This window comes from Salvelinus fontinalis, chromosome 5, assembly GCF_029448725.1.
Source record: "Salvelinus fontinalis isolate EN_2023a chromosome 5, ASM2944872v1, whole genome shotgun sequence".
Lineage (NCBI taxonomy): Eukaryota > Metazoa > Chordata > Actinopteri > Salmoniformes > Salmonidae > Salvelinus > Salvelinus fontinalis.
In genome coordinates, this window is record NC_074669.1 from 16,490,432 (window position 1) to 16,513,728 (window position 23,297).

At 44.3% G+C, this 23,297-nt stretch overlaps 1 protein-coding gene across 1 annotated transcript in view; it reads left to right on the forward strand.

The window, feature by feature from the left end:
- The window catches only part of LOC129855211 (potassium voltage-gated channel subfamily KQT member 1-like), a 301,702-nt gene extending 285,310 nt beyond the window's left edge, over positions 1-16,392 (forward strand). Inside the window, exon 19 of the mRNA XM_055922626.1 lies at positions 13,096-16,392. Coding sequence (XP_055778601.1) covers positions 13,096-13,272 — 177 coding nt within the window. The 3' untranslated portion in view covers positions 13,273-16,392. The remainder of the gene's footprint in view (positions 1-13,095) is intronic.
- The last annotated feature ends 6,905 nt before the right edge of the window (positions 16,393-23,297 follow it).

The window sequence follows — 23,297 nt, forward strand, 5'->3', positions numbered from 1 at the left end:
TGTACATGAATGATGGTTCCACTGTGTATTCTCTCTCCGTCTCTCTCTGGGCCAGCTGTACCTAGGAGGACATACAGCAGAAAACTGGCTTTATCTGATTTAATACATCTTATGGGGCAGGCGGTAGCTCTCCAGTGGCGACGGGCGGGCTGGATCTGCTGGCACGCTGGCTGGCCTTGGCACCAACTTGAGCGCCAGGCAGGGTCACAGTCTGGGCACGTCTCTGCCTGGAGTCAGTGGGTGACAGCTGATGGTCGGGCACACGCCAGACCCAGACCCAGACCCCACTCTGTCTGTCTGGAGGTCCCACCAACATCACCATTCCTCTGTCCCCCAAACAACTGGCTCTCTCTGACTCTGTTTACCCTACACTGACTGGCTCTGACTAGATTGTGTACTTCACTGTGTTTGACTTGTGATTCCCTTCAGATCAGTCAGGGTGTTCAGATCAGTCAGATAACGCCAGGCAGGCAGGCAGGCGTTATCTGTGTCTGATATCATCTCTGACAAGAGTTTCTTTGTTGCTAATGACGCCCAACAGATGTAGCAGTCAGTATCTCATTAACCTTTGACCTGTAATGCCATTTATTCCATGAGATTTACTATAATAGGCCAACAAGACAAAGACTAGTCAGGGATGACAAGAGGTGATTCAGAGACACATAAGCTTTAGCTTAGCAAGCTAGTGCAGTCTTGTGGCATGCAAGCGACTGGTTGGTCACCCAAACACTATTTTGTTTAAACAGCACGTCCCTTGTCACCAGGCATGTGGTGTGGCTAGCTACCACGACTGGTTGTTGTTGGCACATAATGTGTGGTAGCAGCTGGTCCAGGGGCCACCTCACCCCTATAAAGCCTCTCCTGTTGGCCACACAGGAGGGCTCAGGACTAGCTCGGGGTGACGCCCTGGACCCCAGGCACACAGTCAAATAGCCTCCAGGCCCCCAAGCCCCATGTGTCCCTGTACTTTGACATTTAAACCACACTTGTGGCACTGCAGTCAGCTGACAGACCAGCCCTGTGTCTCTCCCTTGTTGTGGCACGCGCATGGCTGGTTGGTAACAGTGGTTTAGCTGCCAGCTGCCAACAGACCTTGTGACTCTGGCGACACAGACAGACAGACAGACAGACAGACAGACAGACAGACAGACAGAGTGAATCACAGACAGGCTCAGCAACAGGTTGACAGGGTAGGGCAGGGCTTAGTGGTCAGGCTGGCGAACAGAAGACGTGACGTTTGTCCAATTCATGTTGATGACGGCTGAGAGAGGTGCCAGGAGTCATTGTGACATTAGCTGAACAAATTGTTTCCTCTCAACACAGTTCTGATATCAGTTATGGTTGAAATGCTTTTTGTCAGTTTCATCAGGGAGGTTGACTCAACTAAAGTTTCATTTCAGACCTGAATACACATTGAAGTGCAGTAGCATTGTAAAGGCTCTACGGAGAAACATCATGGTCCTAGAAAGACAGCCGTGTGTGTGTGTGTGTGTGTGTGTGTGTGTGTGTGTGTGTGTGTGTGTGTGTGTGTGTGTGTGTGTGTGTGTGTGTGTGTGTGTGTGTGTGTGTGTGTGTGTGTGTGTGTGTGTGTGTGTGTGTGTGTGTGTGTGTGTGTGTGTGTGTGTGTGTGTGTGTGTGTGTGTGTGTGTGTGTGTGTGTGTGTGCCGCCCCTCTCTTGCCCTGGACCACCACACTGGGGACCAGTAAAGAGAGGAGGACTCCCAGCTGTCACTAAGGACACATGTTAAAAAAGGCATCGGGCCCAATATTTTACAGGACCCCTCTCCCAGGTCCCTGGTTTTATTCCACATCCACACAACTTTACGGGCAGCTTTGTGAAATAAGAACGATTATGATACGTTTTATGACAGCCAGACTGGAGTGGCATCCCCATGTGTGGTGACAGCTTGGTGGAGCCCAGTAAATGGAGGTTGACTTGGTCTGGGTGTTATATTTCATTCTGTGGCCGAGAGGTACAGTATATAGATCCATTTATTCACTAACATGGCGGGGGAATTCCGAACCGAGATAAGCGTGCGTAAATGGAACGTAATTCCCTTTTTATGTACTTCTCTCTACGCATATTCTGATTTTGAACTTAAGCATGAGAATAGGATGCTATTCACCCGCTGTTCCTTTGGGGTGGAAATGGAAGAAATGGAAGGTGTGGCGGAGGTGTCTACAGATACGCCCTCTTCTGACCTTCACTTAATTCCCTCGGAATTCCACCACCTTCACGCACGATGAAACTATGAATAAGGTGGAGCAACCTGTTGGTTCCAAGTGGAACAACATCTACTTTCTTTGTTCCAATAGAATAACACGGTTCTCCATGCACTGTAATGTACAACTTGATAAGAGCTAATGATAAGAGCTAATGATAAGAGCTAATGATAAGAGCTAATGATAAGAGCTAATGATAAGAGCTAATGATAAGAGCTATTGATAAGAGCTAATGATAAGAGCTAATGATAAGAGCTAATGATAAGAGCTAATGATAAGAGCTATTGATAAGAGCTAATGATAAGAGCTAATGATAAGAGCTATTGATAAGAGCTAATGATAAGAGCTAATGATAAGAGCTATTGATAAGAGCTAATGATAAGAGCTAATGATAAGAGCTAATGATAAGAGCTATTGATAAGAGCTAATGATAAGAGCTAATGATAAGAGCTAATGATAAGAGCTATTGATAAGAGCTATTGATAAGAGCTAATGATAAGAGCTATTGATAAGAGCTAATGATAAGAGCTATTGATAAGAGCTATTGATAAGAGCTAATGATAAGAGCTATTGATAAGAGCTAATGATAAGAGCTAATGATAAGAGCTATTGATAAGAGCTATTGATAAGAGCTAATGATAAGAGCTATTGATAAGAGCTATTGATAAGAGCTAATGATAAGAGCTAATGATAAGAGCTATTGATAAGAGCTAATGATAAGAGCTAATGATAAGAGCTAATGATAAGAGCTAATGATAAGAGCTATTGATAAGAGCTATTGATAAGAGCTAATGATAAGAGCTAATGATAAGAGCTAATGATAAGAGCTATTGATAAGAGCTAATGATAAGAGCTAATGATAAGAGCTAATGATAAGAGCCAGGTACATGATTAAGCCGTTTGGATAAGGGGATTGGAAATATAAATGACAGATCTATTTTACCGTATGATCGCTGGAGACAAATGTGAAACCAGTCATATGGCAACAAACTGAAGCACATCAACATAGCCCCTTTTCCACTGTGAAGTTTATGCTGGCCTTATAACTTGCAAGGATGTAGCCATTAGCAAATGACAGTATAGTGCCAAACCTACTGAGTTGATTTATGATTTCTAAAATGTTTTAATTATATATTGTCACTGTATTAATATCCCTAATATTCTGAACTAGTCTCTCTATTTATTCTAGTAAGTCAGTAAATGAAATGAAAATGAAAGGTACACCACATTTAAAGTGATGGCTTTAGATTATTGTACTGAAAACCCTATTGAATGAAAACTCCACAAGAAAATCTGGTGGCCAGCGAGTGGGAGAGTTTTCAGCTTTAATTAAATGTAATCAGCGCGTGCAAGGGAACCACGCCTGCAAAGCCCCTTATGCATCTGCATAAGGTAAGTCGTGCATAAAAAAGGCGTAGATTTCCTAAGTCTGAATCGGGCCATAACAGACTCTCATTCAGTGATGCAGACTTACAAGTCAACATGCATCCACATTACTGTGAGAACAACAACAACATGAAAGCGTTCCCTAACACACCACCACCTCATCAGTCAGGACACGTCTCATAATTCACCTCTTCATCCAGCTACTAGCCTGTTTATTCCACCGCATGTATTTAGTGTTCAGTAACATTTCGCCGTCTCTCACATCCCTCAAGGTAAAAATGGACCACCACCTCTAATGGACCTCCACCGGGACTTGAAAGCCATCAAACTTCTCTCTCCATCTGAATTTACTCTACATGAAAGTCTTAACTGTTCCCACACATTCCCTCTCACAGCTCCTCCATCATGTCTTAACAGGGTGATCAGTAAATAAAGTAAAATGCCCCTGTCCCTCTGTACACCCTGTATATGGGCCCTGATGGCACAGACCTGTGGACTAGGAAAAGGGCACTCCCAACAACAAAGTGCTAAGGTCGGTGGAGACAGGAGAGGGATGAGGGGAGGAGAGGGATGAGGGGAGGAGAGGGATGAGGGGAGGAGAGGGATGAGGGGAGGAGAGAGAGGGTGGGGTAGAGAGAGAGAGGCCACCTGCCCCGTATGGAAGGTGATTGTACCTCCTTGTGAAAGTAGCTCTGGAACGCTCTGAAACAAAAGCAGCTTTGAGAGCACGCCCACTCAGCAAAGGAGATCAGGTGGTGGCGAGTGCCTGCTCCCCCCCCTGGAAAGGCTTTGGTTACAGTGCAATGGCACGTGGCAAAGGCCTTGATATTTATCATGTGCGTCAGGTGCTCTCGCTTGATTTCCTGTTCTTTTAAGCTCCCCCTAGCACCAAATCCCACTGCTCAAACCCTACACCACCCCCCCCCTCCACCCCTCCTCCACTTTCTCCTTTTTACAAATACAAAGAACATATTGTAACTGCCAATGTTAAACTGAATCCATTTATCTTGGCAGGGGTCGGCCGGCTCTGTGAATCTGAGCTGTACTCCTTCGGCTTCCAGTTGGTCGTAGTTTCCTTTCTCTCCTGCACTGGACTCCAATAAACACACAAAACATGCAGATGCACTGCTCAAATCAAAACACAACCCTTGACCCAAGTCTTCTGAATCTCACACACACGTACAGTACACACACACTTTACCCAGATTGTACCAGCTTTTTAGCAAAACACAACACACTATCAACATACACACACACACACATGCACACACTTCAAATATACACAAGTGATGAGATATGAGTATCTGAAAAATCTCATGACAAACAATCTCCCAGTCAACACACAGAAAGGAGGAAGAACTAACTCCAAGCCAGACGAATGCTGGGCTAGGTTTAATGTCGATCTGTCTGTTCCTCCTCCCGCCATCCCTCCCTCCTCCCTCCATCACTCCCTCCTCCCTCTGTCTCCTCAGGCCCTTTCTGTCCTATGCTCCGAGAGAGAAGCAGACATCAGAAAACAGCCCGTCTCCCTCTCTCCCCCCCTCTCCCCCCCCCCCCCCCTCTCCCCCCCTCTCTCTCTCTCTCTCTCTCTCTCTCTCTCTCTCTCTCTCTCTCTCTCTCTCTCTCTCTCTCTCTCTCTCTCTCTCTCTCTCTCTCTCTCTCTCTCTCTCTCTCTCTCTCTCTCTCTCTCTCTCTCTCTCTCTCTCTCTCTCTCTCTCTCTCTCTCTCTCTCTCTCTGTGTGCTGAGTGAGAAGGCAGATGTCTAGGAGGTAATATGGTACACTAGATCCCATAGGTTGTCTGAGGCTTCATATGCGCTCAGCCTCTCTCCTCGCTCCATTGCTCTTCTCAAGGCCCAACCCTGGAAGGCGGGGAGGTGGGGAGGCTGGGAGGCGGGGAGATGAGGGGAGGTAAGGCTTGGTCAGTGGCTGTGGTCGGGGAAACTGCACACAATGAGGAGGCAGCCAGGGCAGCGTAGGCCTGGGCAGAAGCTCCCTCAGGGCCGTGCCGAGCTTACCTGACCTGACCTTGTGTTGTTGTTCTTTACAGGAAGCTCCACTGACATTCCCTCGGCTTCAGACCCAGGGTCGGGATATATATATATATAGAGAGAGAGACGGGGGGGGGGGGGGGGGCACCGGCTGTTGGATGTGGCTGTCTAGGCTGATACGCAGGGGCTCCAGTCAAGGGTCACCAGAGGGAAAATAAATGTCACGTATACCATGATGGGCACTGATTGTGATGTGTGTAAATGTTTTCTTTTGCCCATTGTCTCCCACCATTTTGTCCCTCCTCTCTCTTCGTTGTCAGTTGCGATGGAGAGCTACAGCAGTTCGATGATGGGAATCTTGTTTTTGAATGAGGCTGACTCCTATTAGATGCCAAGGAATTCCTGGAGATGGTTGTTTCCCCCCCTTGCAGAGAGAGAAAGAGAGCGAGAGAGAAAGAAAGAAAGCAAGAAGAAAGGAGAGAAAGAGAGAAGATAGTGAAAAAGAAAGTCAGAGAGGGTGAGTGGGTGAGAAAGAGAGAGTGGATATTGTGGTTTCATTCATCTGGTATATATTCAGTGAGTTATCTGCTCACTTAGCCAAGACCCCAATATATATGACACCCTTGTTCGTGTTCAGTCCTGTGTTTAACTCCTGAATAAGAGCCTACTTTATGATTTCACCTAATAAGACCGACTTAATGTGGCATTTCAGACGCAGACATGGCCTTTATTTAGACTAAAATTGGACCATCCGATTAGACGAGGCGGACCAGTCTTTTAGTGTCTTGTCTGTGAGTAGAGAACTGACCTGATGACATATGTTAGATGGGCAAATGAACTGTAACAACAGCTACTATCATTTTAGACAGTTTTTTTCTCTTGTTTATTTTTGATTACTAGTGTTTAGTAGGGTGACTAGGGTCACACATGAGTATGAATTGGATAAACTGAGTCCCAAGTCATTGTGACAAGCCTGAGCTCTGGACTGGACTGAATGGTTCGCTGTTATTGTTGTTGTTGTTGTCTTCTCAGTGACAAACAAGCACAAACAAACAGAGAAAGGGGTGTTTGGCGTTCAGCACTGTTTAGCGGCTGGGTTAGGCTGCCCTGCAGATAATACAGCTAAGGTAAGCTAGGAATGGAAGGGTGTTCCTCTGTTAACACAGCCATTGTGTCCTGGTCCCCTGTCTCCGGTCAGTCCCCACCAAGCCCATGTTCCCACCACTGTGATACCCCTGTGAGGAGACACTTTGGGACAGACAGGGTTGCAGAGGGAGGGTTGGGCCACTATGTTTCTCAGAACAGTGTTTTACCTACCTCTGCTTAGGCTTGGCGGGGTGGGCTCCCAGTCTAGCTCTGTTGTCCCCCACCTGCACACGTTTAGCCCCGCTTAATTTCAGTTGAACATTCAACTGAAAATGGTTGTGTTTTTCAGGCTACTGTGTTATCCTAACGGCCATTTATTGTGCCACAGAGAATGTGTGGGGTAGGCTGTTTGTGGTCATGTGTTGTTTGGGAGGGTGGGGTGGTGGGGGGTTGGGGACAGTTGATGCTGCCCCTGTATCATCTGTCCCTGTATCATATGTCCTTTGAAACAAGGAGGTTGACAGCGTCATCATTAGCTATCCCCCCCTCCCTAACCATAGGGTTATGGTTGTAGTTGAGTCTAGGGTTACGGTTATGGTTGTAGTTGAGGCTAGGGTTATGTTGATCCAGGATGGGGACATGAACCTAGGGTTAGGATTGTGGTTGTAGTTGTAGTTGAGGCTAGGGTTACGGTTGTAGTTGAGGCTAGGGTTAGGGTTGTAGTTGAGGTTAGGGTTAGGGTTGTAGTTGAGGTTAGGGTTAGGATTGTAGTTGAGGTTAGGGTTAGGGTTGTAGTTGAGGTTAGGGTTAGGGTTGTAGTTGAGGCTAGGGTTATGGTTGTAGTTGAGGCTAGAGTAATGTTGAACCAGGATGGGGACATGAATCTAGGGTTAGGGTTATGGTTGTAGTTGAGGCTAGGGTTATGTTGAACCAGGATGGGCACATGAATCTTGGGTTAGGATTATGGTTGTAGTTGAGTCTAGGGTAATGCTGAACCAGGATGGGGACATGAATCTAGGGTTAGGATTATGGTTGTAGTTGAGGCTAGGGTAATGGTTATGGTTGTAGTTGAGGCTAGGGTAATGTTGAACCAGGATGGGTACATGAAGTTAGGGTTAGGGTTATGTTTGTAGTTGAGGCTAGGGTGATGGTAATGGTTGTATTTGAGGCGAGGGTAATGTTGAACCAGGATGGGGACATGAAGCTACGGTTAGGGTTAGGGTTGTAGTTGAGGCTAGGGTTAGGGTTAGGGTTGTAGTTGAGTCTAGGGTTAGGGTTAGGGTTGTAGTTGAGGCTAGGGTTATGGTTAGGGTTGTAGTTGAGGCGAGGGTAATGTTGAACCAGGATGGGGACATGAAGCTACGGTTAGGGTTAGGGTTGTAGTTGAGGCTAGGGTTAGGGTTAGGGTTGTAGTTGAGTCTAGGGTTAGGGTTAGGGTTGTAGTTGAGGCTAGGGTTAGGGTTAGGGTTGTAGTTGAGGCTAGGGTTAGGGTTAGGGTTGTAGTTGAGTCTAGGGTTAGGGTTAGGGTTGTAGTTGAGGCTAGGGTTATGGTTAGGGTTGTAGTTGAGGCTAGGGTTATGTTGATCCAGGATGGGGACATGAACCTAGGTTTAGGGTTATGGTTGTAGTTGTAGTTGAGGCTAGAGTAATGTTGAACCAGGATGGGGACATAAAGCTAGGGTTAGGGTTAGAGCCCTGTAAAAGGAGGAAAACACTGTAATGAGAAAGGCTTGTCCCTAAACCTAACCGTAACCCTAACTCCAACCCTAACCCTGTTCAGAGCTCTAACCTTAGCCCTAACCCTAACCTTGTTCAATATTCTAACCATGTTCAGCCCAAAGAAATTAAATGATTTCCTGATCCATGCTAAAAACCACAGGAATGCTGATAAGTATAGATTACTGCTGACATGTTTATTACTCTGTTATACACTACATGGCCAAAAGACAATTCACACCTGCTCGTCAAACATCTCATTCCAAAATCATGGGCATTAACATAGAGTTGGTACCCCCTTTGCTGCTATAACAGCCCCCACTCCTCTGGGAAAGCTTTCCACTAGATGTTGGAACATTACTGCAGGGACTTGCATCCATTCAGCCACAAGAGTATTAGTGAGTTCGGGCACTGATGCTGGGCGATTAGACATGGCTCGAAGTCGGCGTTCCCATTTATCCCAAAGGTGTTCGATGGGGTTGAGGTCAGGGCTCTGTGCAGGCCAGTCAAGTTTTTCCACATCGATCTCGACAAACCATTTCTGTATGGACCTCGCTTTGTGCACAGGGGCGTTGTCAAACTGAAACAGGAAAGAGCCTTCCCCAAACTGTTGCCACAAAGTTGGAAGCACAGAATCGTCTAGAATGTCATTGTATGCTGTAGCGTTAAGATTTCCCTCCACTGGAACTGAGGTGCCTAGCCCAAACCATGAAAAACAGCCCCAAACCATTATGCCTTGGGGCAGGTAACGTTCTGCTGGTATCCACCAAACACAGATTGGTCTGTCAGACTGCGAGATGGTGAAGCGGGATTCATCACTCGCCAATGGCAGTGAACTTTACACCACTCCAAACGACGCTTGGCATTGCACTTGTTGATCTTAGGCTTGTGTGTGTCTGCTCGGGCATGGAAACCCATTTCAGGGTCCCGTTGGTAGAGCATGGTGCTTGCAACGCCAGGGTTGAGGGTTCTATTCCCACGGGGGACCAGTATGAAAAGGTAGGTACTCGCTACTAGTAAGTCGCTCTGGATAAGAGCATCTGCTAAATGACCAAAATGTAAATAATGCTCCCGACGAACAGTTCTTGTACTGACCTTGCTTCCAGAGGCAGTTTGGAACTTGGTAGTGAGTGTTGCAAACGAGGACAGATGACAGCACTTGGCAGTCCTGTTCTGTGAGCTTGTGTGGTCTACCACTTTGTGGCTGAGCCATTGTTGCTCCTAGACGTTTCCACTTCACAATAACAGCACTTACAGTTGACCAGGTCAGCTCTAGCAGGGCAGAAATTTGACACTCTGACTTGTTGGAAAGGTGTCATCCTATGACGGTGCCACATTGAAAGTCACTGAGCTCTTCACTAAGGCCATTCTACTGCCAATGTTTGTCTACGGAGATCGCATGGCAGTGTGCTCTGTTCATCTGTTAGCAACAGGTGTGGCTGAAATAGCCGAATCCACTCATTTGAAGGGGTGTCCACATACTTTTGTATATATAGTGTATGTTCTGCCCCCTGACCAGGCAGCGAGTACTCCGTTTTCTTAACTTCTTTGGGACTAGGGGGCAGTATTGAGTAGCTTGGATAAAAAGGTGCCCAGAGTAAACAGCCTGCTACTCAGTCCTAAAAGCTAGAATATGCATATAATTAGTAGATTTGGATAGAAAACACTCTGAAGTTTCTAAAACTGTTTGAATGATGTCTGTGAGTATAACGGAACTCGTATGGCAGGCAAAAACCTGAGAAAAAATCCAACCAGGAAGTGGGAAATCTGAGGTTTGTAGTTTTTTAAGTCATTGCCTATCGAATATACAGTGTCTATGGGGTCATATTGCACTTCCTAAGGCTTCCACTAGATGTCAACAGTCTTTAGAACCTTGTTTGATGCTTCTACTGTGAAATATGAGGGAATAAGAGCTGATTGAGTCAGGAGTCTGGCATGAGCTGATCACGCGCGCTCACGTGAGTGTTAGCTGCGTTCCATTGCATTTCTACAGACAAAGGAATTCTCCGGTTGAAACATTATTGAAGATTTATGTTAAAAACATCCTAAAGATTGATTCTATACTTCGTTTGACATGTTTCTACAAACTGTAATATGACTTTTCGTCTGAACTTTCGCCTGGACTTGCCCGCGCCTCATGAGTTTGGATTGTGTACTAAACGCTCAAACAAAAAGGAGGTATTTGGACATAAATGATGGACTTTATCGAACAAATCAAACATTTATTGTGGATCTGGGATTCCTGGGAGTGCATTCTGATGAAGATCATCAAAGGTAAGCGAATATTTATAATGCTATTTCTGACTTCTGTTGACTCCACAACATGGCGGATATCTGTATGGCTTGTTTTGTTGTCTGAGCGCTGTACTCAGATTATTGCATGGTGTGCTTTTTTGGTAAAGCTTTTTTGAAATCTGACACAACGGTTGCATTAAGGAGAAGTGGATCTAAAATTCCATGCATAACACTTGTATCTTTTAGCAATGTTTACTATGAGTAATTCTGTAAATTGATGTGGCTCTCTGCAAAATCACCAGATGTTTTGGAACTACTGAACATAACGCGCCAATGTAAACTGAGATTTTTGGATATAAATATGAACTTTATCGAACAAAACATACATGTATTGTGTAACATTAAGTCCTATGAGTGTCATCTGATGAAGGTGATCAAAGGTTAGTGATTAATTTTATCTCTATTTCTGCTTTTTGTGACTCCTCTCTTTGTCTGGAAAAATTGTGTGTTTTTCAGTGACTAGGTACTGACCTAACATAATCGTTTGGTGTGCTTTCGTCGTAAAGCCTTTTTGAAATTGGACACTGTGGCTGGATTTACAACAAGTTTATCTTTAAAATGGTGTAAAATACTTGTATGTTTGAGGAATTTTAATTATGGGATTTCTGTTGTTTTGAATTCGGCGCCCTGCAATTTCACTGGCTGTTGTTGAGGTGGGACGCTAGCGTCCCGAATATCCCAGAGAGGTTTTAAAACAGCTATTTAGGTCATGATTAACCTTGTAGTCTAATCCAGGGCTTGTTCTAACTTTTTGTTCTTTCGTTTTTTCCTCCTACTTTGACGAGTCTATGATACCTGTGAGTCATTGATATACATGCGTTGATCTTATTTGATGTAATTGAATAGGCGTCATCCATGGTTTCATATCTCAAGAACAATGACTGATGCTCAATGTCCTGTTGTACCATAAAAGTGTCATGGCCGTCAAGCACACTCACTAAAAGAGCAAGGAGCCCAATCCTCAACACACAAACATACCAGTGGATTCTGCGATGTGAATGTCAGACAAAATACTGCAGTTCCTCACTATCAGTTTTGACTGAAATGAACGGATGTCTGTCTGTCTGTCTGTCTGTCTGTCTGTCTGTCTGTCTGTCTGCCTGTCTGTCTGTCTGTCTGTCTGTCCACTTATCTCAATGATTATTACATTTATAAATCAGGTTAACAAGTAGTGATAAATTAAGCCAAAGATAATGCATTCCTGAAAGTATAACTACATAACTTCAATGTAAAGGCAGAGGGCAGGATGATAAAGATCTGTAAAAAAAAAACTATTTGATGTTTAGAAAGGTGTGTGCGCGCAAGCGTGTGTGTCTGTGTGTCGGCAGACAGCCTGGCTTGTTTACCTCTGCCATACAGGGCGTGGGCGCTGGCTGTACACACAGGGGTTAGAAACACTAAGGAGGTTCCCTGGTTGAGATGCCTCTGTCTGTTGGGTGACAGACACACCTGTGTTTACGGTTGAGTCCCTGGGGTGTGTGTGCATGCGTTTGTGCCTGTGCATGCATTTGTGCGTGTGCATGCGTGTGTGTGAGCATGCGTTCATGTGTGTGAGTGCATGTGTGTGTGTGCATGCGTTTGTGCGTGTGTGTGTTTGTGTGTGCATGCGTTCATGCGTGTGCGTTCGTGCGTGTGCATGCGTTCGTGCGTGTGCACTAAAAACCCTCCCTCCCACTCCTGGATCATTGAGCCGGGCCAGCTGCTTTAATGAGTGGCTTCTGCAGGTATACCATGACAGACAGACAAACATGTTATTATACACTAGAGGTCTGTCATTGGGATGGGGCCATATTATAATAATAATAATACATTTTATTTTAAGCGCTTTTCACAAAACCCAAAGTCACATAAGTAAATAAAAGAATAAGGACAGACTAATCCGGAAGTGAACTAAAGGGAGTATAAAAGTTAAGACGACAAATAATCCGGATAAGCCTGTGTGAAGAGGTGTATCTTTAGTGTGGACTTGAATATGTGTATTCAGTATTGGAGGCCTGGCGGACAAAAGAAAGGCTGAAACTCAGTGACACTGCTCAAATGCTTCACCCATTGAAATGTCCTCAATGACTGACTAGTCCCGCACATATAATTACTACAGCAGTGTGAATCTACAGTCACGAATGTATATAACATGTTTCAAGTTTCAAGTTGTATTAGTCTTATGTACAGGATACACATGGTATAGACCGTCCAATGAAATGCTTACTTGCAGGTTCCTTCTCGACAATGCAACAACAATAAGAAATAGTAAAAAATAAGAATTGGAACATAAAGTAAATGGCTCATTAGAATAGACATTTTAACATGACCCTCACTGTTGTTTGTTAAATGTCCTCACTATAGTCACCGATCTATAACCTAAAACATGTATCTTTGTTTGCTGTGTATTGTATAAATAGATGGACCAGATGAGCCATAAGATGGAGGCGGTGCTGAAGATCTTGGTGGACCAGTACAAACCCAAGGCAGAGCTGCTCCAGAGGGCCCCAGCCCCTCCACTCCCAGCCCCCTACAGCTCTCGCATCAGCATCATGAGGCGTCAGAACATGGGCGTCAGCTTGGACGAGGGACGGTGATGTCACAGTGGGCAGACAGGCGCCGGGGATGGAACCACCAGGGACCAGTAGGACCAACCGTGAGATATCAGTTGCAATGTGAAGATAAATCATTTAAAAATTCATTGTCAGCTGCTTGACCAGGAGGGCACAGACTCCAATAAAGAAAAGGGAGCACTCTTCTTACCTTATTAAAAAGATGGTGTCGATTGGCTACTTCTAGTGCCCTCTGTTTTATAACCCCCAAAATCTTTACATCGCTGTCTTTGACCGCTGACCTTAGAGAGAGAACGTGAACAACTCAGCTCCTGCTTCTGTTCTCCTCTGCTGAAGAGGCGTGCTTGTATGAAAGTGAGGGCTATAGAGAACTCTGAGAGGGACATGGCAGCAGTATACTGACAGCTAGAGACATACAGTGATGCCGCCCATCGTCCCTCCTCCCATCATGGTGAATGGGCATACGGGGTCCTCCTCTTCTTCAGAAGTTTCTTCTCTCTTTCTCCCTCTTTAATATCAGAACTATGAAAACATACTACACTCTTAGGAAAAAAGTGCTATCTAGAAGCTTAAAGGGTTCTTCGATTGTGCCCATAGGAGAACCCTTTGAATAACCCTTTTTGGTTCTAGGTAGAACCCTTTTGGTTCCAGGTAGAACCAAAAAGGGTTCTCCTATGGGGACAGCCGAAGAACGCTTTTGGAACCTTTTATTCTAAGAGTGTACTGAAACTTCCACAGCATACATTGTAGCAAAAGCATACTTCAATTCCCTTTTGTTTTATAAGATTAGCCTGACACTTTCACTACTCACTTTCACTAGCACATTATCACGTAAGATATGAGAATGTATTCAACTGTATTCATTCAGCGAGGCACATTCAAGCACTAAAATATTATTTCCAAGCAAACCATCACACTTATGATATTATTTGGAGGTTGTGCAGTCAAAGCGGTAAAGCACTTGTTAAAGGGTACAGCACAGAGAATGAGGAGACCAGCAGAGATCAAATCCTGATCTTGGCACTATTCAAACCAAAATACAGCACCACTATTTCTATATAGGCACCAATTCATCTCACCTTACATTATTTAGTTGCCGGCATATGTTTGTTAGTAGTAATCGAGTGACATAGAGAAGGACCAGGAGACTATCTGTTGACTTTGCCCAGGGTCTGCCTCTGTTAGTGGCTGGGCCTAGGCTGCTGGAGCAAAGTATAGTGGTGAAACAGCTCTGCAGGAACTAATCTTCCGCTGATTTACAGCTATGGTTAAGCTAATAAAAATAGCAGAACAGTCGTGACAAGGCAGAACGCAGTATTACAGAAATACAGAGAGGGAAAGAACAGTACGGAGAGTTATGGTACGAAGTTAAAGTTGACGCAACACCCCGTGCCAAGATTTTCACTAGGATATTCCAATGAACCACTTCACCCCACCCATCCTTCTCAATGCTAAAACACTTTCATTTTCCCTCTTTGGACTTAAACTGCAGTCTGCAATTTGTAATTAATTTGCCCCATTAGAGCGCTGACTATTTATCTGTCTATTGCTAATTAAGTGCTGAATTCCTGGTAAGGGAAGATAGCAATGTATGTGAGTTGACTAATGAAAAGAACACTGGAACATGTGTGCAATTTAAACAGTAGGCTTTGAACGGCTCACTCCATAATTCAGTGTGAAGGTCTGAAATATCAGGCTACTTCTAAGAGAGAGAGACGTACCAAGCTTCAGCTTTGACTTTAAAGCCCTTTAAAGCGTTGAATATAATTAATGTCTCTCTTTTTGTTCTCACTCCATGTATTTGTCGTACGGCCAGGACCCAGCTGGGTTTAGCCAGTTGAAAATAGAAAACAATAACTAAGCTATGTGTGCAATCCCTTCCATAATTATAGTGTGCACATTCCTCGAAAGATGGCAACACAGAGGAGGGGTGAAACGAGAGAGAGGGGGGAGGAAGAGAAAAACACTGAACTACTAGTATATATACTGAACAAAAATATAAACGCAACATGCAACAATTTCAACGATTTTACTGAGTTACAGTTCATATAAGAAAATCTGTCAATTTAAATAAATAAATCAGGCCCCAATTTATAGATTTCACATGACTGGGCAGGGGCGCAGTCATGGGTGGGCCTGATAGGGAATAGGCCCAGCCACTTGGGAGCCAGACCTACCCTCTGAGGAGCCAGGCTCAGCCAATCAGAATTTGTTTTCCCCACAAAAGGGCTGTATTACAGACAGAAATACTTATCAGTTCCATCAGCTGTCCGGGTGGCTGGTCTCAGACGGACCCGCAGGTGAAGAAGCTGGATGTGGAGGTCCTGGGCTGACATGGTTACACGTGGTCTGCGGCTGTGAGGCCGGTTGGACGTACAGCCAAATTCTCAAAAAACGACATTGGATTCGACTTATGGTAGATAAATTAACATTAAATTCTCTGGCAACAGTTCTGGTGGACACTCCTGCAGTCAACATGCCAATTGCACACTCCCTCAAAACTTGTGTTGTGTGACAAAACTGTACATTTAGTGTGGTCTTTTATTGTCCTCAGCACAAGGTGCACCTGTGTAATCATGCTGTTTAATCAGCTTCTTGATATGCCACACCTGTCCGGGTGGCTGGTCTCAGACAATCCCGCAGGTGAAGAAGCGGATTATCTTGGCAAAGGAGAAATGCTCGCTAACAGGGATGTAAACAAATGTGTGCACAACATTTTAGAGAAATAAGCTTTTTGTGCATATGGAACATTTCTGGGATCTTTTATTTCAGCTCATGAAACATGAGACCAACACTGTTGCATTTACATTTTTGTTCAGTATGTTTTATTATTTTGCCGTGGTTGAAGATTTGGAATATGTATTTTATATAACAGGCTGCTTTTTAAAGCCAGTTTCTTTGAGATAACTGCTTCACATACTGGCTGTTTGACCATTCTCCTGTACAGTTTTATAAGAGTTGTAAATAGCAACATTGACTTATATTTATTATCATGTGGAACAAACGATCAACCTGGGAATACTCCTGGTCTGCAGAGTGATGATGAGAAATAAAGAGAAGTGTTGTAAAATGGATTGGAATGACTGTAAATTATATTCACAACCCTCTGTAAATCTGGTGTAAATAAAAATCCATTTAATTTCATTTTCTGGGCTCTCCTTGGGCTCAGTGTGTCTTGATTACCAGTTAGTCTATAATTTCCTTTCCTTGGATTCAACTCTTCTCTCTTGGCTGTCCGTTCGATTTGCAGGCCACATCAGGTCAAGGTAAGCCATATCCTCTCAATCCCACAACGGTTAGAATTCTTCAATTCATTATTTTTTTACACTGCACTTTTACACTTTGAACTTCAATATTCCATATCCATTGAGGAGCGAGGGAGGCATGTGGGAGAAAGACAGAGAAAGAAAGAGAATAGGTCTCAAATTACCACTCAATTATATTTCCCTTCAAAGGCCAAGAAATACTGGGGATGTCCCAAAAACAGCACGGCCAGAGCGGGGAGAGAGAGGTCTCTAGGGAGGGGTGGATGGAGGGAGGGGAGAAGGGCAGGAGAAGGCAGACTGGGAGGAGGTGGAGGGAGTAGAGGAGCAGCCCAGAGCCATTTTCAATTACCCAGAGATCCTTGTCTCCACAGCCAAGCCATGGTGTTATGCTGCCTTTGTCCTCCCCTGGTTTATATCACGGTCTCCCCCTGGTCTAGTTGGTGTTTACTGAGCCAGCTCAGCTCTATACCACTGAGACCCTGCTACTTCACTTTCATCTCTGACTCCCCACGTCAAACGAGGGTTTGATGTCAGAAGAACACAAGAGCAAGAGCAAGAGCACAAGCTAAAAGGGAACATCAAGAGAGAGCCAGGAAGAAAGTTGAATAGAATGTAGCTCTGTGTGGTCAGTGAGACATGCTAGTCAATACCTCCATATATACCCTATACCTCTATATATACCTTATACCCCATATACTGTATACCATATACCCTCATATACACCCTATACACTCATATATACCATATTCCCTCATATATACCCTATACCCCATATATACCCTAAACCCTCATATATACCCTATACCCTCATATATACCCTATACCCCCATATACACTACCAGTCAAAAGTTTTAGAACACCTACTCATTCAAGGGTTTTTCTTTATTTTTACATTGTAGAATAATAGTGAGGACTTCAAAACTATGAAATAACACATATGGAATCATATAGTAACCAAAAACGTGTTAAACAAATCAAAATATATGTTATATTTGAGATTCTTCAAAAAGCCACCCTTTGCCTTGATGACAGCTGGATGACACCTGGAATGATTTTCCAACAGTCTTGAAGGAGTTCTCACATATGCTGAACACTTGTTGGCTGCTTTTCCTTCACTCTGTGGTCCGACTCATCCCAACCATCTCAATTTGGTTGAGGTCGGGGGATTGTGGAGGCCAGGTCATCTGATGCAGCATTCCATCACTCTCCTTGGTAAAATAGCCCTTACGCCACCTGGCAGTGTGTTGGGTCATTGTCCTGTTGAAAAACAGGAGGAAAGAGAGCTACAGAGCAGGTTTTCATCAAGGATCGCTCTGTACTTTGCTCCATTCATCTTTTCCTCGATCCTGACTAGTCTCCCAGTCCCTGCCACTGAAAAACATCCCCACAGCATGATTCTGCCACCACAATGCTTCACCATAGGGGGATAACAGGTTTCCTCTAGACCTGACGATTGGCATTCAGGCCAAAGAGTTCAATCTTGGTTTCATCAGACCAGAGAATCTTGTTTCTCATGGTCTGAGAGTTGTTAGGTGCCTTTTTGAAAACTCCAGGCTTCCTTCTGGCCACTCTACCATAAAGGCCTGATTGGTGGTGTGCTGCAGAGATGGTTGCCCTTCTGGAAAGTTCTTCCATATCCACAGAGGAACTCGGGAGCTCTTTCAGAGTGACCATCGGGTTCTTGGTCACCTCCCTGACCAAGGTCCTTCTCCCCCGATTGCTCCATTTGGCTGGGCGGCCAGCTCTAGGAAGAGTCTTGGTGGTTCCAAACTTCTTCCATTTAAGAATGATGGAGGCCACTGTGTTCTTGCCGACCTTCAATGCTGTAGAAATGTTTTGGTACCCTGCCCCAGATCTGTGCCTCGGCACAATCCTGTCTTGGATCTCTACGGACAATTCCTTCGACCTCATGGCTTGGTTTTTTCTCTGACATGCACTGCCAACTGTAGGACCTTATATAGACAGGTGTGTGCCTTTCCAAATCATGTCCAATAAATTGAATTTACCACAGGTGGACTCCAATCAATGAACCTGAGCTCAGTTACAAGTCTCATAGCAAAGTATCTGAATACTTATGTAAATAAGGTATTTCTGTTTTTTATTTGCAATAAATTAGCAAAAATATGAAAAACCTGTTTTCGCTTTGTCATTATGGGGTATTGTGTGTAGATTGCTGAGATGTATTTTAATTTAATTAATTTTAGAATAAGGCTGTAACGTAACAAAATGTGGAAAAAGGTCAAGGGGTCTGAACACTTTCTAAAGGGACTGTATATACACTATACCCTCATATATAACCTATACCCTCATATACACTACCATTCAACAGTTTGGGGTCACTTAGAAATGTCCTTGTTTTTGAAAGGATAGCACATTTTTTGTCCATTAAAATAACATCAAATTGATCAGAAATACAGTGTAGACATTGTTAATGTTGTAAATGACTATTGTAGCTGGAAACGGCAGATTTTTTATGGAATATCTACATAGGCATACAGAGGCCCATTATCAGCAACCATCACTCCTGTGTTCCAATGGCACATTGTGTTAGCTAATCCAAGTTTCTAATTTGAAAAGGCGAATTGATCATTAGAAAACCCTTTTGCAACTATATTAGCACAGCTAAAAACTGTTGTTCTGATTAAAGAAGCAATAAAACTGGCCTTCTTTAGACTAGTTGAGTATCTGGAGCATCAGCATTTGTGGATTCGATTACAGGCTCAAAATGGCCAGAAACAAGGACGTTTCTTCTGAAACTCATCAGTCTATTCTTGTTCTGAGAAATGAAGGCTATTCCATGCGAGAAATTGCAAAGAAACTAAAGATCAGAACAGCGCAAACTGGTTCTAACCAGAATAGAAAGAGGAGTGGGAGGCCCTGGTGCACAACTGAGCGAGAGGACAAGTACATTAGAATGTCTAGTTTTAGAAACATCTTAATCTTTTCTTTTCTTGGCCAGTCTGAGATATGGCTTTTTCTTTTCAACTCTGTCAAGAAGCCCATTATCCCTGAGTCTCCTCTTCACTGTTGATGTTGAGAAAGGGTTTTTTGCCTTTTAAAATTATAAACTTGGATTACCTAACTCAAAGTGACATTGGAACACAGGAGTAATGGTTGCTGATACTGGGCCTCTGTATGCCTATGTAGATATTCTGTTATAAATCATCAGTTAACAATGTCTACACTGTATTTCTGATCAATTTGATGTTATTTTAATGGACAATTATTTATTTTTTTCAAAAACAAGGACATTTCTAAGTGACCCCAAACTTTTGAACGGTAGTGTATACCCTATACCCCATATATACACTTTAACCTCTAGCCTGTAAAAAACATATTTCGTATCGTCTGAGATCCCCAAAGATTGGAAAGCTGCCGCTGTCATCCCCTTCAAAGGGGAGACACTCTAAACCCAAACTGCTACAGACCTATATCTACCCTACCCTGCCTTTCTAAGGTCTTCGGAAGCCAAGTTAACAAACAGATCACCAACAATTTCAAATCCCACCGTAACTTCTCCGCTATGCAACCTGGTTTCCGAGCTGGTCATGGTATCACCTCAGCCACGCTCAAGGTCCTAAATGATATCATAACCGCCATCGATAAAAGACAATACTGTGCAGCCGTATTCATTGACCTGGCTTTCGGCTCTGTCAATCACCGCATTCTTATCGGCAGACTCAACAGCCTTGGTTTCTCAAATGACTGCCTCACCTGGTTCACCAACTACTTCTCAGACAGAGTTCAGTGTGTCAAATCGGAGGGCCTGTTGTCCGGACCTCTGGCAGTCTCTATGGGGGTGCCACAGGGTTCAATTCTTGGGCCGACTCGTTTCTCTGTATACATCAATGATGTCGCTCTTGCTGCTGGTGATTCTCTGATCCACCTCTACGGAGACGACACCATTCTGTATACTTCTGTCCCTTCTTTGGACACTGTGTTAACAAACCTCCAGACGAGCTTCATTGGCATACAACTCTCCTTCCGTGGCCTCCAACTGCTCTTAAACGCTTGTAAAACCAAATGCATGCTCTTCAACCTATCGCTGCCCGCACCTGCCCGCATGTCTAGCATCACTACTCTGGACGGTTCTGACTTAGAATATGTGGACAATTACAAATACCTAGGTGTCTGGTTAGACTGTAAACTCTCCTTCCAGACTCACATAAGCATCTCCAATCCCAAATTAAATCTAGAATCGGCTTTCTATTTCGCAGCAAAGCATCCTTCACTCATGCTGCCAAACATACCCTCGTAAAACTGACTATCCTACCGATCCTTGACTTCGGCGATGCCATTTACAAAATAGCATCCAACACTCTGCTCAGCAAATTGGATGCAGTCTATCACAGTGCCATCCGTTTAGTCACCAAAGCCCCATATACTACCCACCACTGCGACCTTAATGCTCTCGTTGGCTGGCCCTCGCTTCCTATTTGTCGCCAAACCCACTGGCTCCAGGTCATCTATAAGTCTTTGCTAGGTAAAGCCCCACCTTATCTCAGCTCACTGGTCACCATAGCAGCACCCACCCGTAGCACGCGCTCCAGCAGGTATATTTCACTGGTCACCGCCAAAACCAACTCCTCTTTGGCCGCCTTTCCTTCCAGTTCTCTGCTGCCAATGACTGGAACGAATTGCAAAAAATCACTGAAGCTGGAGACTCATATCTCCCTCACTAACTTTAAGCATCAGCTGTCAGAGCAGCTTACAGATCATTGCACCTGTACATAGCCCATCTGTAAATAGCCCACCCAACTACCTCATCCCCATATTATTATTTTTTTGCTCCTTTGCACCCCAGTATCTCTACTTGCACATTCATGTTCTGCACATCTATCACTCCAGTGTTTAATTGCTAAATTGTAGTTATTTCACCACTATGGCCTATTTATTGCCTTACCTCTCTAATCTTACTTCATTTGCACACACTGTATATAGTCTTTTCTATTGTGTTATTGACTGTACGTTTGTTTATTCCATGTGTAACTCAGTGTTGTTGTTTGTGTCGCACTGCTTTGCTTTATCTTGGCCAGGTCGCAGATGTAAATGAGAACTTGTTCTCAACTGGCCTACCTGGTTAAATAAAGATATGTATACCCTATACCCCATATATACCCTATACCCTCATATATACCCTATACCCTCATGAATACCCTTTACCCTCATATATACCCTATACCCATATATACCTTATACCCTCATATATACCCTTTACCCTCATATATACCCTATTCCCCGTATATACCCTTTACCCCCATATATACCATTTCCCTCATATATACCCTATACCCTATGTATACCCTATACCCCATATATACCCTTTACCCTCGTATGTACCCTATACCCTCATATAAACCCTATACCCCATATTCATGATGGAATGTTAGAGAATCTGAGAGAGCTACTGTATATCTATATCAATGGGTTATCACGTGAAGTATACTGTGGAAATTCACCACTCCCAGCTACCAAGTAGGCTTTGGGTTCATTTAATTCCCAAACATTCCTTTACCAATTGTTTTTATTCCTGTGTAGTCATGTAGTCTTCACTAACATTAGATTGTAGGTGAGATCTCCTTATGCATGTTAGGCTGGACTGAGAATAGTGGAGACATGCAATATGTTTTTTAAGTCTACCGGGAGGAGGGGCCTTGCAGCACCCTAAGGGGCCATGCTAGCCCACAGTGAGGCCCCAGCAGGGCCACCTGTCTGGTAGGCAGGCATTATGGAGGCCCATCAACGCCATATGAAAGCAGATATCAGAGAACAGGTGTGTGTGTGTGTGTGTGTGTGTGTGTGTGTGTGTGTGTGTGTGTGTGTGTGTGTGTGTGTGTGTGTGTGTGTGTGTGTGTGTGTGTGTGTGTGTGTGTGTGTGTGTGTGTGTGTGTGTGTGTGTGTGTGTGTGTGTGTGTGAGAGAGAGAGCGAGAGAGACTGCGTGTGTGTGCGCCTGCATGTGTGTAGGAGAGGGACACAGACAGTGTCAGCAGCAGCTGATGCTAGACACTCCATCGAGAGTCCCTAAATAGTGGAGGGCAACGGTTGGGTTAGAGACAGTTGGTTTTGTTGCTACTGAGGCTTCTCAGCCCCTGTTAGTGTTGAAGCATAATTCAAATTCCCATTCAAAATCCCCTCACCCAAGGGCTCCTTCAAAATATATACATGTCACACAAAACCAGTGCAGGACAATGTGCTTCATGCTAAAAAAGCAAGTAAAGGGGAATAAAAATGGCATACACCATTCACGTAATGTGTAACATAGTAATGTGTAAAGCAGGCCGCAGTAAGTACTGTCCTTAGGGAACCTGGCCTTTGACCCACTACAACTTAAAAAGAGGCCTCCCTCGCCCCAGCCTCCTTCTGCTGAGCACAGGATAATGGTTTTCCATGTAATCATTTACAAGAGGAACCGATACAGTGCATGAGCTTTGACTTCTGCTGTGGTTGGTATAGCTAGTTGCTACATCACCCCTGGGAGACAAATCACCAAGAGGTTAAAGGTTTAGTTTGGCCCTCTGTGACCTTCGCCCTCTGAGATTTCCTTTGGCCATATGTCTGGTATTCGTCCTTCCCAGTAACCAGGGTAAGTTCAACAACCAATAGCCAACAACAACATCATCAACAACCAGATCTCAAGATCCCTCTGCAACGCCCCACGCTGCTCTGCTTCATGTCCAGGCCAGGGCATGCCAGCCGGCCACAATAACCCCACCCAAGACTGGCCTAGTAAGCCAACAGCAGCTGCTGAGGAGAAGGAGGTGCAGGAGGAGGAGAGGTCCGGG